General features: G+C 39.4%; 1 protein-coding gene across 1 annotated transcript in view; it reads left to right on the top strand.

Moving 5' to 3' along the window:
* DHX36 (DEAH-box helicase 36) overlaps positions 1-15,217 on the top strand; it is a 41,106-nt gene extending 25,889 nt beyond the window's left edge. Inside the window, exons 18-25 of the mRNA XM_045030551.1 lie at positions 682-855; positions 1,169-1,255; positions 2,130-2,213; positions 2,330-2,429; positions 2,511-2,601; positions 4,125-4,245; positions 5,672-5,824; positions 11,481-15,217. Of these exons, the coding sequence (XP_044886486.1) occupies positions 682-855; positions 1,169-1,255; positions 2,130-2,213; positions 2,330-2,429; positions 2,511-2,601; positions 4,125-4,245; positions 5,672-5,824; positions 11,481-11,666 (996 nt within the window). The 3' untranslated portion in view covers positions 11,667-15,217. The remainder of the gene's footprint in view (positions 1-681; positions 856-1,168; positions 1,256-2,129; positions 2,214-2,329; positions 2,430-2,510; positions 2,602-4,124; positions 4,246-5,671; positions 5,825-11,480) is intronic.
* Positions 15,218-15,617: the final 400 nt, after the last annotated feature.

Here is a 15,617-nt window from a genome sequence, read left to right as displayed (position 1 = left end):
AAGTGTCAATCAGTTGTCAAGTGTAGCTTTGCTTTTCATATGATGGGGTTTAGTGACACACTTGTGCTGATGATTTTTTCAGTTGATACTTTTTGTTACCTGTACGTATCAATTGAAGCAGCCTGTTCGGTTGCAGGGCAGCAGCATTGGGAAGGATCCACAACTCTTATTCACAGGTTGGAGGGATTCTGAACAAGTTTAAGTAGAAGGAAAAACTCGGCAGCATAGTTGGTAGGGGCGTGGGAAGAGAAAGTTAGTAGCAAAGGGGGGGGTGAACAGAAAGGGGAAAAGATGTAGGAATGGTAACATGGAGTAAAAAAAACAAACAGGAGGGCACTGAGAAAAGAGCTCTATAAAATATTGACTCTTTTCCATCTAGGGTAGTGCCTTCAACATACTCAAGAAGTACTTTGTCCAATAAGCTTTTACTAACACCAATAAACTTTTTAAAGCCTAAATAAAAGGATGATTGTTGTTAAAGTAGCCTTCTTAAAGACATTCTAGTGCTCCATGTTTGGTATTGAGTAATACATAAATTTAAACTAAAAAAAATTCAAGTTTGATTGCTTTTTCAGTTGTCATGTTTCCCCCTCCTCCTTCTCCACTAGGCACATTGCCCGTTTTCAAAAAATTCTTCTTCTGTCCCCAAATTCAAGAAGTGTGTGGTTTTTTTTCTAACAGAATGCTTTGGATAGACAAGAAGAACTGACTCCATTAGGTGTCCACTTGGCACGATTGCCAGTTGAGCCACATATTGGAAAAATGATCCTCTTTGGAGCTTTATTCTGTTGCTTAGATCCAGTACTCACAATTGCAGCCAGCCTCAGCTTCAAGGACCCCTTTGTGATTCCACTGGTAAAGTATCTAAAAAGAGAATTGCAAATAAAATGAACAAATTCTTTACATTTTAAAACTTGGTAGGATATTAGTAAGAGGCAGCATAAATACTTTAGCGTAAAAACTTCAATCTAAATTTAAGTTTTCCATAAGTGTGGCCCACCAATCTGTCACAATAGAGTGCTGTTGTTGGCTATTTGGAGGTCTCTTTAATTTGCATGCATAGAGTACCACTATGTTTGACCTTACTTTAAAAAAAGAAAATTAGGAGAATAATAGCGTGCCAGAGTCCTGGATGTGTGGTATGCTCTAATTTCTTTTTTCTTTAAAGGGCAAAGAGAAAGTAGCAGATGCTAGAAGAAAAGAATTATCAAAGAATACTAAAAGTGACCATCTAACTATTGTGAATGCTTTTGCGGTAAGTCTGTTTTAATTAAATGTTCAGTTGACTTAGCCTTTGAAGTTGTGCTTTCAGTTTAACTGAAGAACTCTTGAAACAAAATACTTGATTCAAAATCAAATCTTATCCCTATACACCCACAAAGCATTTGTATATGGCCTCTTCACACAACCGTGTTTGCCCTGCTTGTCTTTAAGAACCTTGTTTCTGAGATAGTAGTAGTACTAATAACCTAATTCCCTGTTGGTAGCATTAGGGAGAGGTGGGGACAAAGGGTAACTTCATAGATATGTTGCAGATGTCTAAATATCTGTTAAACATAAAATGCTTTGTATTGAATATATAGATATCAAACCTTTTCTTTTTAGTTTTAGTCGCTTCCACTCATCCTCCCTTAAAAATCAGTGAAGTCCATAATTTTTCTCTTGGGGCGGGGACCAGGACTGACTGCACCAGTCTTGGGGAGATTCTTTCTTTAGTTTTTCCCATGTGTCAATGAGAACTAAGGAAATACTTGGCCTAAAAGTCCTGCTGCACTATTAGCTCCAGGCTACTGCTATTATCATCAAGAACTGTTGTTCGCAGGGAGTGGAGTTCTAACAGCAAAGGTTAGAGCTCAGTCCTAACTTTTAACGAATAAATATGCAATGCGCAACTAGACTGATAAAACAAAAAATGAATCAAAATGTCATTTTACTTTTTCTATATACTATCTATTACCTTCACCTGGCAGATTATTTGCATTACATGAAAATCAAACATTAAAGGGTGCACTTCTGATCTCTTGGGGAAAAGTATAGCTATACTTTTTGTCCTTTTCTCTTTTCTACATATAGATATTAGTAAATATGTGCCCCTTTGAACTGTAGTTGAAAGTAGTTTCTATTTTCAGGGCTGGGAAGAGGTCCGGCGACGTGGTTTCAGAAGTGAAAAGGACTATTGCTGGGAGTATTTTCTCTCTTCAAATACACTTCAGGTAATCATCTTAGTAGTGTCATGTGGCAGAAAATGTTTACTTGTGGGGGAAAAAAATGTTTGACAGAGCATCATTCTCCAAGAAGAGTTATGTTGTACCCTGATATTGTACCATAGATGCTGCTTAACATGAAAGGACAGTTTGCTGAACATCTCCTTGCGGCTGGGTTTGTGAGTAGCAAAAACCCCCGAGATCCCAAATCTAATACCAACTCAGGTAAACAGTGGGAAAAGAGGATATTTGATAGACTAATTCATGGTTGAATGAATGGATTATTTACTTTGTTGTCTTCTACAGATAATGAGAAGTTACTCAAAGCAGTCATCTGTGCTGGTTTATATCCAAAAGTTGCAAAGATCCGTAAAAGCTTTAGCAAAAAGAGAAAAATGTAAGGCTTTAATCTCATGTTTGTATTCAAATTCTTTGCTGCATAGTTAGTTTTTAGGTGTTAACCAGTATCTTTCAAGTACTTAAATGCAATCTTCTGTGTAACTGATCATAGATGTGGATTAATTTATGTGAGCTATGGAGTTAATTAAATCAGCAGTACTTACAGTTGGAGACCTGCAAATACATCATTAAAATGATGACCTGACAATGTTACATAAACATGTAGTGTCACAAATATGGAAACAGCACGACTGTCAAAGAATCACACTCTCAGTTTTTTTCTCTGCAATTACACTTGAGACATTACATCCTCTCCCTTCCTCTTCAGTGGTTGGAAAGAAAGAGACCCCAGCAGCACTATCCACTTGCGTACCACTTCCTACTATCTACATTTTCCTCATATTAATAGCATGGGTAGTGCACCTTTGACCAACATTCCACTTTGATGAAGACTCAGTTCTTGTTGCCACTCAGCCTGAACTGAACCTAGTCTGCTTGATCAGGTGCTGGAGATCAGCTTTAGTAACTGAGTCACCCACCTTACCATTTTTCAAAGTCAAAACTAAAGGTAAACCAGTCCTAAGATCGTTTTCTGTAGCTTCCTCATTCAATTCACTAGGATGGTGCAACACTGCATTTCTGCCACCAGGTAAAGCTAGGTGAGTGTAAATGAGCAGCACTGGCCCAGTTGCAGGATTCTACTGCTGCATAAAACAGTTGTTTTGTTCTACAGACCACTTTACAAGAGGTTCTCCTATTGACTGCCTCTCTTTCCAACACCCCAGTGCCTACTTTGTAAAACATTCCCTTCTGTGGGCCTGTAGCAAGCAAGGCTTTATGAGCCACATTTGGAGAATCACTGCCCTGAAGTAAGTGTACTCAATTCTGGAACTCTACAATAATGAGTTCCAGAAAGAAGAAAATAACTATGCAATGTACATATTGCAGTTGGTTTCTCCTCCTTTTGTTCCCTTGGGGGCTCAGTTAGATTTCAGAAAGGGGATTTGATTTCCTATAGGTTATCCATGAAGTATCCTTTTACTTGTTTACTGGGCTAATTATTGCTGTAAATAATATTTTGTTCTGTATTCCTACACTTTCTGAATCCCAAGTACCTGTTATAGAGAGAGCTCACATATGCAGGTGACTTGCATGTTTTCCAAGAAATTTATGGCAATTTGCATTGTACACCCACTTTTCTAAGTAAACTCATAAGTGCTCCCTTTTGAGAGAGGGTGAAAATGTCATGAATGTTTCCCTGTTTGAAAGAACTGGGTGCCATATTCTAGCTTCACTAACAAGGGACAGCTTAACCTCTAATATGCATTCTTAACCAGGTACAGCTTTATGGGAAAAGGTAAAAACTGTTTTTGAATGTCAGTTATTTTCAGAAGTTTAGAACAATGTAGTGCAGAATTTGATGAAAAGACTATCAATTTTTTGATAAAATACTGATGTACCTTTTCAGAATCTGTGAATATCTATTTACCTCTAACTGGTGAAAAATCTTTTTTTATAAAGGGTGAAAGTTTGCACCAAGACAGATGGAACAGTTAACATTCATCCTAAATCTGTTAACGTGGAAGAGACAGAATTCCATTATAACTGGCTTGTGTATCATTTGAAGATGAGAACTAGCAGTGTAAGTGAACACTTTTACTACTTTCTGAATCTGTATGTTAATATATTTTTTAAACTAAAATAAGTAAACTTTTTAAAACATAAAGCAGCATTTTGCATTTGGTACAACTTAATATTTGACATAATAAAGTGGACAGGTAACTTTTGTTAAAATCAAGCCAATATTGCATTTTATAAATGTATATAACTAGCTCATTAATTGCAACTACTTGGTATCTTGACTACAAAAACATTGTCTTAAAAAAATAGTATCTTATGTTTTCAAGCAGAAGTGGGTTACCATCTGGTGTGATGCCAACTCTTAAATCTTTTCATACTGAAATGCTAAGTATCTTAAATATTTTAATCTGCACTCCAGAAAGCCTTATTAGCTGCAATTACTACCTGTCATGTACTTGTACAAGGTAAACCCCCTGAATCTTCAGGAAGCTTGGTAGCTAATGTGAATCCATAGGTGGTAGTTGGCTTGACTGCTGCAAACCTCATACTGCTGACCATCTCTGCTCTTAGTACTTTCCTCTGTGCCCATCTATCTCCTCTTAATCCCTCCAAAACTCAGCTCCTGAGATGCCTTTTCCTGCTGGGGTGACAAATCACCTCCTGCTCTCTTTAGCTTCTCTCCAAATTCTAACTTTCCAACCCCTGCTACACCTTTTCCCACATCTCCTTCTGCACTCCTTCATGTTCCCTTTACTCTGCCCATATTTCTGTTTTTGACAGCCCCCTTGGGTCTCTTTCCCCACGTTAGAATTTGTGCCTCTGGTGCCATCCCATTCTTCAGGAACAGTCTTAAACTTAATGTGTGTTAATCTCCCTCTGTTTGCTTCTTGAGGATTGAGGAAAATTTTGAAGGGCCTGCCTTTGCCATGTAGAATTCTGCCTGTAATATGCCCACTTCTTTTTTTGTATTCTTCTGAACTTACATGCCTGCAGATTGTCAGTTCCCTGGGGTAGAGACCTGGGTTCAGCACACTGCATCTATAATGTAGTGCATTGTGTACTGATACCGTTGGATAAGTCCAGTGGTAAAAGAACTGCTTCTAACAAGATTGTTCCTTCACTTGATACCATTAAGTGCATCTGGAAAGGAAAGGTTTTTTTGCTCAAACTGGGACTCCCATGCAACTACCTTAACTAGGAGGATAAGTAATTTGTTTGACTTCAACAAAACTTTGTACTAAGGGAAATTGTCAGCATTCATGAACACTTTCATTCTTCACGTTAATCAAAAAATATGATTATATAATAAGTGTTTTGAACTAGTGATTCACTACAGGATTGAAATTGTTGATTTATTGATTCAGAAATAACTTTAAACAAATCATTTTAGGTAATTTTTTTTTATTTTTATTAAGCAACCTAGTAATGTCATTTTGGATGTAGTAATATGCTTTCTAGTGTTACTGAATACTTTTGACTTGTTACAGATTTACCTGTATGATTGTACAGAGGTCTCTCCATACTGTCTTTTGTTCTTTGGAGGAGATATTTCCATCCAGAAGGATAAAGATCAGGATACCATTGCAGTGGATGACTGGATTGTCTTTGAGTCTCCAGCAAGGATAGGAAATCTAGTTAAGGTAATAGTCCATTTGCCTTTCTTTTATGCAGCTTTTCATAGTAATATCAAAAATAACAACTTGCTTAGACAGAAGGGCTCTTCAAATAACAGATCGCGGAATAACTATTTACAAATTAGTGTATGGAGTTTATCAGGTTTTGAATCTTTCATCTAACTAGTCCTTTTTAATTTGACTTCGTGTTTTTAAAAAAACTAGGCTTTGTGTTTATTCTTTAAATGCCTATTTACACAGGATGTTCTTAGAACCATAAAGAACTACTATTGGATAAAAACTAGGTAGTCTTAGAAAATATGTAAATATCCAAAAATTGGTTAAATTTTAGTAGGTATGCACTTATATATTTGATTCTTCTGATTACCATTTTTCTTCCCAACTCCACTTAAATTTAGATCAGTACTTTGTTTCTTCCCATTTGAAAACTGGTAATGGAATTCATAACTGTCTTGTTCTACTGGTTCTTGATAGTGACTGTCCGGTCCCCCAACAGAAAGATATTCCCTTACCAACCTTGTCTCTCACTCGCTTGCTCTTAAAATCATGTGTGACTCAGAGAGTAAGATGCATGTGGATGGCAATCAAAATTATATGATTAAAGGTTTTTTGCAGTGTTGTAGCTATGTTGGTCTCAGGATATGAGAGACAAGGTGAGCGCGATAATATCTTTTATGGGACCAACTTCTGTTGGTGGAAGAGGCAGAGACAAGCTTTCAGGCTACTCAGAGTTGGTCCCATAAAAGATATTCTCACCTACCTAGTGTTTCTCGTGATTTTAAATGTCATAACTGACCTGCAGGGCTAATAAATGAATGCAAAGCTGAGAATCCTAGTTTCAGCATAGAGCACCTATATTTCTGGTGGGATCTGACAGGAATCAGTTCTCAGCTCTACACTATTTAATTTTATCAGTGATCAAGAGGAAGGTGGGAACATAAAATCAGTACCTATAGAGCTTGTAGATGACACAAAGATTGGGAGAGTAGTAACTAATGAAGATGACAGGTCATTGATCCAGAGAGATTGGGATCACCTTGATAAGCTGAACTCAAGTAATGTCATACATCTAGGAACAAAGAATGGTAGGCCATACTTACAAGATGGGGGACTCTATCCTGGGAATCAGTGACTCTGAAAAAGACTTGGGAGTCATGTTGGATAATGAGCAGAATGTGAGGTCCAGCGGTGGCCAGAAGGGCTAATGAAATCCTTGGATATATAAACAGAGATCTCAGAGTAAGAATAAAAAGGTTATATTGCCCTCTATATTTGACACTGATGCAACTGCTAGTGGAATACTGTGTCCACTTCTTGACTTGTGGACCCTACAATATTGAGAAATTGGAGAGGGTTCAGAGAAGATCCACGAGAATGATTAAAGGATTTTAAAAAGCCTTATTGTGAGAGTTAAGGAGCTCAATCTATTTAGCTTATGAAAGAAAAGGTTAAATGGTGACAGTCAGTCTATAAATACCTACATGGGGAGCAGAAATTTATAAGAGCACTCTTCAGTCTAGTACAGGGGTGGGCAAACTCTGGCCCGGAAGCGGTTTTAAGCCAGCCTGCGAGCTCCCGCTGGGGTGCCAGGTCAGGGACCGCACCACGCAGCTCGGCCCTGCTCCGGCGCTCCAGTTGGGGCACCAGGTCGGGGGCCACACCACGCGGCTCCCGGAAGCCGCAGCATGGCCCTGCTCCAAGGGTCATGGGCCTCTCCGTGCCGAGAAGGGACATGCCACTGCTTCCGGGAGCCACTTGAGGTAAGCGCCATTCAGAGCCTGCATCCCTGAGCCTCTCCCCATGCCCCAACCCCCTGCTCCAGCCCTGATTCCCCTCCCACTCTTCAAACACCTCGATCCCAACACGGAGCACCCTCCTGCACCCCAAATCTCTCAGTCCCTCCCCAGAGCCCGCACCCCCAGCTGGAACCTACCCCCCTCCAAACCTCTCAGTCCCAGCCCAGAGTACACTCCTACACACCAAACTCCTCAGCCCCAGCCCCACCCCAGAGCCCACACCCCCAACATGGGGGCAGTGATATAACATGATCCAGTGGCCAGAAGGTGAAGGGTAGACAAATCAGCCTAAAATTCAGGTGCAGTTTTTTAACAGTGAGAGTAACTAACCATTGTAACAATTTAACATGGGTTGTGATGGATCACTGGAAACTTTTTAAAATCAAGACTGGATATCTTTCTAAAAACAAAAAAAGCTCTGATTCAAACAGGAATTATCTTAGGGAAGTCCTATGGTCTGTGTTATGCAGGTCAAACTATATGATCAAAATGATCACATCTGGCCTTAAAATCTATTAATCTGGTTTCCGATGATAAAAGGTATTAATCTCTAACACTCTAAAATAATCTCTAATCTCTAAAATATGGACCTTTTAGAATTATTTCTTGTCCCTTGGCTAACAGTTGAATTTTGCCATTGATCCTCTGCTGGAAAGAGTAAAGTCTGGTCCTTCAACCATATCTTAATCCCATTTCCAAGTATTTTAGAAATTGAAGTAGTTTGATTGCCAAGAGTGCAGAAGTATGAAAAGAGTAAATATTTTGCACTTTAATAACTTTAATGGACAAATCAGTTATGTAGAAAAATACTGACCTAGTTTCTAGCATTTTTATGCCAGACTTACAAAACAGCATTAACTTGAAATCTAATTTTTTTTAATTTATCATGTCTGCCCTTGAGTTTTCCTGTCACTTTAGTTTTTCCAATCACTTTTTCCTATGGTGTGTTTTTTTTTTTTAATTTCTCACCCACGGTCGGTGTGAGGGAACCTCATGCAAATAGGGTGGAGTTGTCTAAAGAGGCGAACGCTGAAATTAATTAGATAAAAAATGCTGACAAATGCACAAAGTAAAGTGAGTGGGGGTGAATTTTTTTTTACTCAATATTTCAGTCCTAATGTTGCAGATTACTTGTAACTACAGAAAAAGAAAAATCACAATTTATTAAGTTGATTGAATTCTTAACCTTGAAAATAGTGGGAATTAATGGAAATACTGGCCTTTTACTGGCCAGGAGAACAAGATATTCAAGCCTGGTCTACACTAGGCGTTTAAATCGGTTTTAGGAGCGTAAAACCGATTTAACGCCACAACCGTCCACACTAGAAGGCACCTTATATCGATTTTAATGGCTCTTTAAACTGGTTTCTGTACTCCTCCCTAACGAGAGGAGTAGCGCTAGTATCGGTATTACCATATCGGATTAGGGTTAGTGTGGCCGCTGATCGACGGTATTGGCCTCCGGGCGGTATCCCACAGTGCACCACTGACCGCTCTGGACAGCAATCTGAACTCGGATGCAGTGGCCAGGTAGACAGGAAAAGCCCCGCGAACTTTTGAATATTTCCTGTTTGCCCAGCATGGAGCTCCGATCAGCACGTGTGGCGATGCAGTTAAAAATCAAAATAAAGAAAGAGCTCCCGCATGGACCATGCGGACGTGATCACTGTAAGGGCAGGCAAATCTGTTCTATCAGCGCTCCGTTACAGAAGACGAAATTCAAAATCATTTTTTTAAAATCTCCAGACAGACGCCATAGCAGGGGCTCAGCGCACTGCTGCGTGACAAGCGTAACGGAAAGCCAAAGAATCAAATGGACGCTCATGGACTGGAGGACTCAAGCTATCCCACAGTTCCTGCAGTCTCCGAAAAGCATTTGCATTCTTGGCTGAGCTCCAAATGCTTCTAGGGTCAAACACCGTGTCCGCGATGGGTCAGGGCATAGCTCGGCAATTTACGCACCCCCCCACCCACCCCCAGAAGTGAAAGGGAAAACAATCCTCTCTTGACTCTTTTACATGTCACCCTATCTTTACTGAATGCTGCAGATAGACGCGATGCAGCTGTCAACACTAACATCCTCACTCCCCCCCCCCGCCACGGGTGGCTGATGGTGCAATACGACTGATACCCGTCCTCGTCATCAGTCTATTGGCACATGGGGCAGTGCAAAAGGGCTGGTAACCATGCCGACTAGCATCAGTGAGGTCAATCAAGGGCGCCTGGCCCTAATTTTTCCTTGTAGATGGTGCAGTATGGCTGGTAACCATCCTCATAATAGCAACAGGGGGCTGAGCTCCATCAGCCCCCACCCTTCATGTGTAAAGAAAAGATTCAATTGCCCCTGGACTAGCAGAGGGATGCTGGGCTCCTCTTCTCCACACTCCTTACTGTCCTGTCTGGACTATCATAGCAGCTGGAAGCTGCCTTCCACTCATTTCTCACTAACAAGTCACTGTGTCTTATTCCTGCAGGAGCACCCCCTGTGAATAGCATACAGCTCATAATTTCTGTGGGATCTGACACAGAGCAGCTGTGCTCTCTGGCTCTATGATACAGTGGTTCTCTAGTACACTTGCCCATATTCTAGGCAGGACTGATTCTATTTTTAGATACCAAAAAGGAGGGATTGACTCAGGGAGTCATTCCCAATTTTGGCTTTTGCGCCCCTGGCTGATCGGCCAGGGGCACTTATGACAGCAGCAAATGGCACAGTGCAAAAGGACTAGTAACCATGACCATCTTATTACCAATTTATGGTATGGTAGATGGTGCAGTATGGCTAGTAACCATCTCTGCTATCATGCAAAAGCAAAAGCATGCTTCTGTGTAGCGCTGCTGAATCGCCTCTGTGAGCGGCATCTATTACACATACGGTGACAGTCACAAAAGGCAAAACAGGCTCAATGATTGCCATGCTATGGCATCTGCCAGGGCAATCCAGGGAAAAAAGCCGCGAAATGCTTGTCTGCTGTTGCTTTCCCAGACGAAGGAGTGACTGACGACATTTACCCAGAACCATCCGCGACAATGATTTTTGCCCCATCAGGCACTGGGATCTCAACCCGGAAGTTCCAAGGGGCGGGGGAGGCTGCGGGAACTATGGGATAGCTACGGAATAGCTACCCACAGTGCAACGCTCCAGAAATCGACACTAGCCTCGAACAGTGGACGCACACCACCGATTTAATGTGTTTAGTGTGGAGGCGCGCACACTCGATTTTATAAAATCTGTTTTACAAAACCGGTTTATGCAAATTCGGAATAGTCCCGTAGTGTAGACGTACCCTCAGAGATGCACATATATTTATACTTCTGTAAAGAGGACGTAGCTCAGAAACATCACCTGGTAGTCCATTATTAAGAACAAACCTGCTAATTACTTACAATTGTTCTATGCAGTTTTGTTGTAACCATGTGGGTCCTGGGATATTAGACAGAGAGAAGGTGGGTAAGGTAATATTTTTCATTGGGCCAGCTTCTGTTAATGAAAGAGAAACAAGTTATTGAGCTTACACAGAGCTCTTCTTTAAGTCAGTTCTTCCTGAAGAAGAACCTGAACAAGAGCTCTGTGTAATCTCAAAAGCTTGTGTCTCTTTCACCTACAGAAGTTGATCCAATAAAAGATATTACCTCACTCACCTTGTTTCTTTGCTTACTTTAAAAGCAGCTTTTATCTTTCAAGTGACAATATTGAAATTAGTTGATATTATGGCTGCCATGAGGGTTATGATGGCTATTTATAGCAGGATGAAAGATACTTGTACACCTGAAGGTCCACATGATTTTTAATAACTCACATAGCAGTGTTAAACTAATTTTCTAGCTTGTATCTATTTTTATTCCAACAAACTTTCTTATTACAGGATTTAAGAGGAGAATTGGATGACCTTCTACAAGAAAAAATTGAAAACCCACACCCTGTGGACTGGAATGACACTAAATCCAGGGACACTGCAGTGCTGACTGCCATTATAGACCTAATCACAACACAGGAGAATGAAAGTCCCAGAAACTATGCCCCTCGATTTCAGAATGAACGTTACAGTTGACACTATTATGTTGGTGTTTGAGAAGATGACAATTTCACTAGTTTCCTTTTATTTTATAGCTTTTTGTCTAGCTAGATGAAAGACTTTTTAGGGCAACTCAGTAATTCCACTCGTATTGAAGAGCAGTTAATTTCAGTAGTTTATAATGGCTGTAGGTGCATGGCATCCAATGTTTAATGCAGCTTTTTAAATATGACAGTGCAATGCTGTTGGTGTCCATTAGTGTATGTGGTTTATTTTGTCCTGTCTATACTTGGCTTCTTTATAACTATAACTCTTTCGAGGAAAAAGGTGTGTAAAATTCAAAATATTGTGTTATATTGTACTATCTAATTCATCAGATGTCTTGCTGTCCATGGAAAATGTCACATTAAGGTTTTTTGGGGAAAAGTAATCAGGTCTAGTAGTTATCAAAAGGGGTTCAAACCAAGCAGCATCTTTCTTTCAAAACTTTCAACTGAAAGTAACTATATTCATATTTAAATATAAACTACATTCAATTTCTAGGCAAAGCAGCTGTTAAAGTGTACAGTGGTAAGAATCAAAATAATCTTCAAAACTCTTTTCTCCCTCCTTCATCCCAATTATTCCATCACTCTTGCTTTTCCTTTTGTACCCAGTGATCAGTATTGACTGAAATTTCAGAATAAGGCAGTGTCTTATCGTAGATAAAAATCATGGCAGGAATAAGCTGTGCAGGATTAGTTACATTCTAAATTTTCCTGTAGAAACTGGAGTAAATGTTTTTTTGCTAAAGCTACACTTGTTATATTACTAGTTGTGTTTCATGTTTGAATGCAATATGCTATTTGAAATTCCTTTTGTGAATCCTCCCTTAAGTGATGACACATTTGCCTTCTTTAGGATTTAGCACATCCTCATATGTTGGGTTAGGGAATTCCAAGCCTTAACTTGAAGAAAATTGACCTAAAACAGTGTATCAGTCTTTAGTCTCAGTTAATTTTTTAAAAATGTAAATCCTACACAACATACCCTTACCTAGTGGGATGTAAGGATTTGCATTAACTCTCTAACATGACAGATAAACATGTCTACCTTTTGGATTGTTGCCATCATGAAAGAAATCTAACTTATTGGAAGCCTTACTTTTTCCACTTACACTTTATACAAAAAGTACTCATATTAAACTCCGGGTGCCCTGACATCCATTTAAAAAATATGCATTACAACAATTAGCTTGCCACAATAGATACACAAGGGAGACTTAAAGAGGTGCGGGGAGTGTCCACTCTTACTACTCAATCTCACAAATCACCCCTCTGCTGCTGGGAGTACTCCCTGAAGGTTGATAAACTGGGCCTACAGACCAGTGGAAGGAGGGAACTGCAGAGAATGCCCTGCCAGCTTCCCTCCTCTCATATCACTGGTGCTCAACCTCAAGTACCTCTCCCTGCAGGCTTGTGCTGATGATTAAAATTTCAAGGAGAGATGTGGGAGTTTGTGGGAGATGATACTTACTGATCCATTAGAAAAATGCAACACTAGGAAAATAAGTTACAGATCCAGATAAAACAAGTATATATGTTCCCAGCCCAGGTATCCACTAAATCCTACTTTTAAGAGTATCAAGAGCTGCTCTGCTTTGGAAAACACATGGAATACATGGTGGATTCTTCTGGCCTCTGGTTTTGTTTCATCCCACATGCACAGTGGCATTTGGTTTCCAGGTCAGTGGTCTTTATGTTTAGAAAAAAATTCTTTAGCTCCTGGCCGCTGGAAACTTGTTTGAAAGCTAGTGCATTCATTGCAAGATTTAAAGAACAGCATGGTATTCTTCTGATTGTATTCCTCGACTATAAATAGAGGGAGAGTGTCGGTCTCAAGCCACATGAATTGTACAATGTGGAAATTCAGTGTTTAGGAACAAATGCACAAAATCTATCTTTTTCCCCCATTTACTACTTTCTCTGTATTCTACTCAAGTTGCATCCACTGTCACTTGCTGAATGTAGCATTCTGCAAGTATTTCTAGGCTGTTCCACTAGTATAGCTAAGATTGTAAGATGAAACTGTTTCAAAACTCAAGTCTGAGTTTTGCTTTTTGTTTTTAAAAAAAAAAAATCCCTACTTTGAAGGTTTGCATGTAGCACTATTCTTATATCTGAATTACTGTTTTCTCATGCATTTGATTTATGTTAAAACTGCCATTTCATTTTACTTGGTCAGATGTACATTTTAATGTATTGTACACCGAATCAGTTATTCACTGAGATGGTACACACTAATATATACCACAAACATATTTTAAAATCTTAAATTGCTTGATGAATTTCTGAATCTAATTCTTTCCCACATTGTTTGGGGGCATGAACAAATCTCAGCCATCCGTGCCTAACCTGGGTTGCGTTTTTGCTAGGGCTAGCTGGAAAACAAAAACAAAAATTCTGTTTCATAAAAAAATTCAGGGTTTGTTGGAAACTTTTTCTTTCCCTTGTAACAAAAATGAGAACTTCTTTTTAAATTTTTTCTGTGAAAATCACAAGAGACCCCAGTAACTAGGGCACTCACCTAGGATGTGTGAGACATACTTTCAAATCCCTGTTCTGCCTAACACAGAGGAGGGACTTGAAGCTGGGTGTTTCACATCCCACATGGGTACCCTAACCACTCAGCTATGAGCTAGTCTGCAGCCTCTCTCTCGTTTTACCAGAATTTCCACCCTGGACCTGAGAAGTTTCCCTGATGCAAGTTCTTCCAAAACTGACACTTTTCCACAAAATTTCTGTTTTGACTAATCAGCATTTTTTGACAGGTTTTTTGTCAAAAATTTCAACCAGTGCTACGCTTTGCATGTCCTTTATGTTAAATCTCATAAGGTTTCCCTTGAAGTACTGTTCAGTGGAGGGATTCTTTCAACTGGACCCATTCACATTTTCCACCAGCTGCCCAATGGCATGCCTGCCATGGCAGACCCTCTGGTTTTATTCTTAACACATGCTAGATATTTCTATCTTTTCTAGATAACTTTGGAGATCAGTTGTTGAACTTTCTGGTGAATCTTAGCATTTGTTATAAATTCATTCCTTTTCATATCTACTATCTTCTTCAAGGAATTTGACATCTGTCCATGCCTTTGGTGTATTTCCAGTTTTCACATCCATATGTTAAAGTAGAAATAACATTTTGAGTTGATTTGTAGTTTTGTCTTTAAATTGTAGATTTTTGATGACCAAATCTTGTTTAATCTTGTGAATTCAGCTGCCATCTTGCCAAGTTGTGACATTCTTTCCTTCTGGATATCCCCATGGACTTGCATGTGACTGCCAAGGTGTATGAATTGCTTTCCTTTGCCTTCTAACGTACTGTTTGAGTTGACAGTTACTGAAATTCTCATTAATTTTCTTTTTCATAATTTCATATTTTGCAATACTGGAGAGTTTTTTGCTATTTGCTTGTATGTTGGTTGATCTGTCACTTAGAGCTATGTTGTCAGCAAAATGGAAATCTCCCAGTCTACTGTTAAGTTATGTGATGCCTATGTAGTATCTGTCTAGTCTATTTCTCATAATAAAGTCAACGGTAATACCAAACGGGACAGTAATGACACCAGTGTATATGTTAAACTATTTGCTTAAGTCTGCGTTTGCTTTAACTGCAAGCTGCATCTGGATTTTTTAAAAAAGCCTTAATCATGAGTCTTTATTGGCATACCATAACTCTTCAAGATGTTGCAAAGTGAATCACAATGGAGGCTGTAAAATGTTTTCTTAAACTGTATGATGAATGGGTTTTGCCACTTAATGTGCTCTTCAGTGATTATTCTTAAAATGAAAATCTGGTCAGCCCATGACCTTCCAGGTCAAAATCTAGCTTTTTCCCTCAGCTATCCCTCAACTTCTTTCTTTATCCTATTCAAGATGATGCAGAAGACTTTGCCGATCACTAAAAGGGAACGTAATACCTAACCACTTATTGCAGTCACTTTAGGTC

Source organism: Mauremys mutica, chromosome 9 (genome assembly GCF_020497125.1).
Source record: "Mauremys mutica isolate MM-2020 ecotype Southern chromosome 9, ASM2049712v1, whole genome shotgun sequence".
Lineage (NCBI taxonomy): Eukaryota > Metazoa > Chordata > Testudines > Geoemydidae > Mauremys > Mauremys mutica.
The sequence above is the reverse complement of the archived record's forward strand: the minus strand, read 5'-3'. Positions and strand labels throughout refer to the sequence as shown.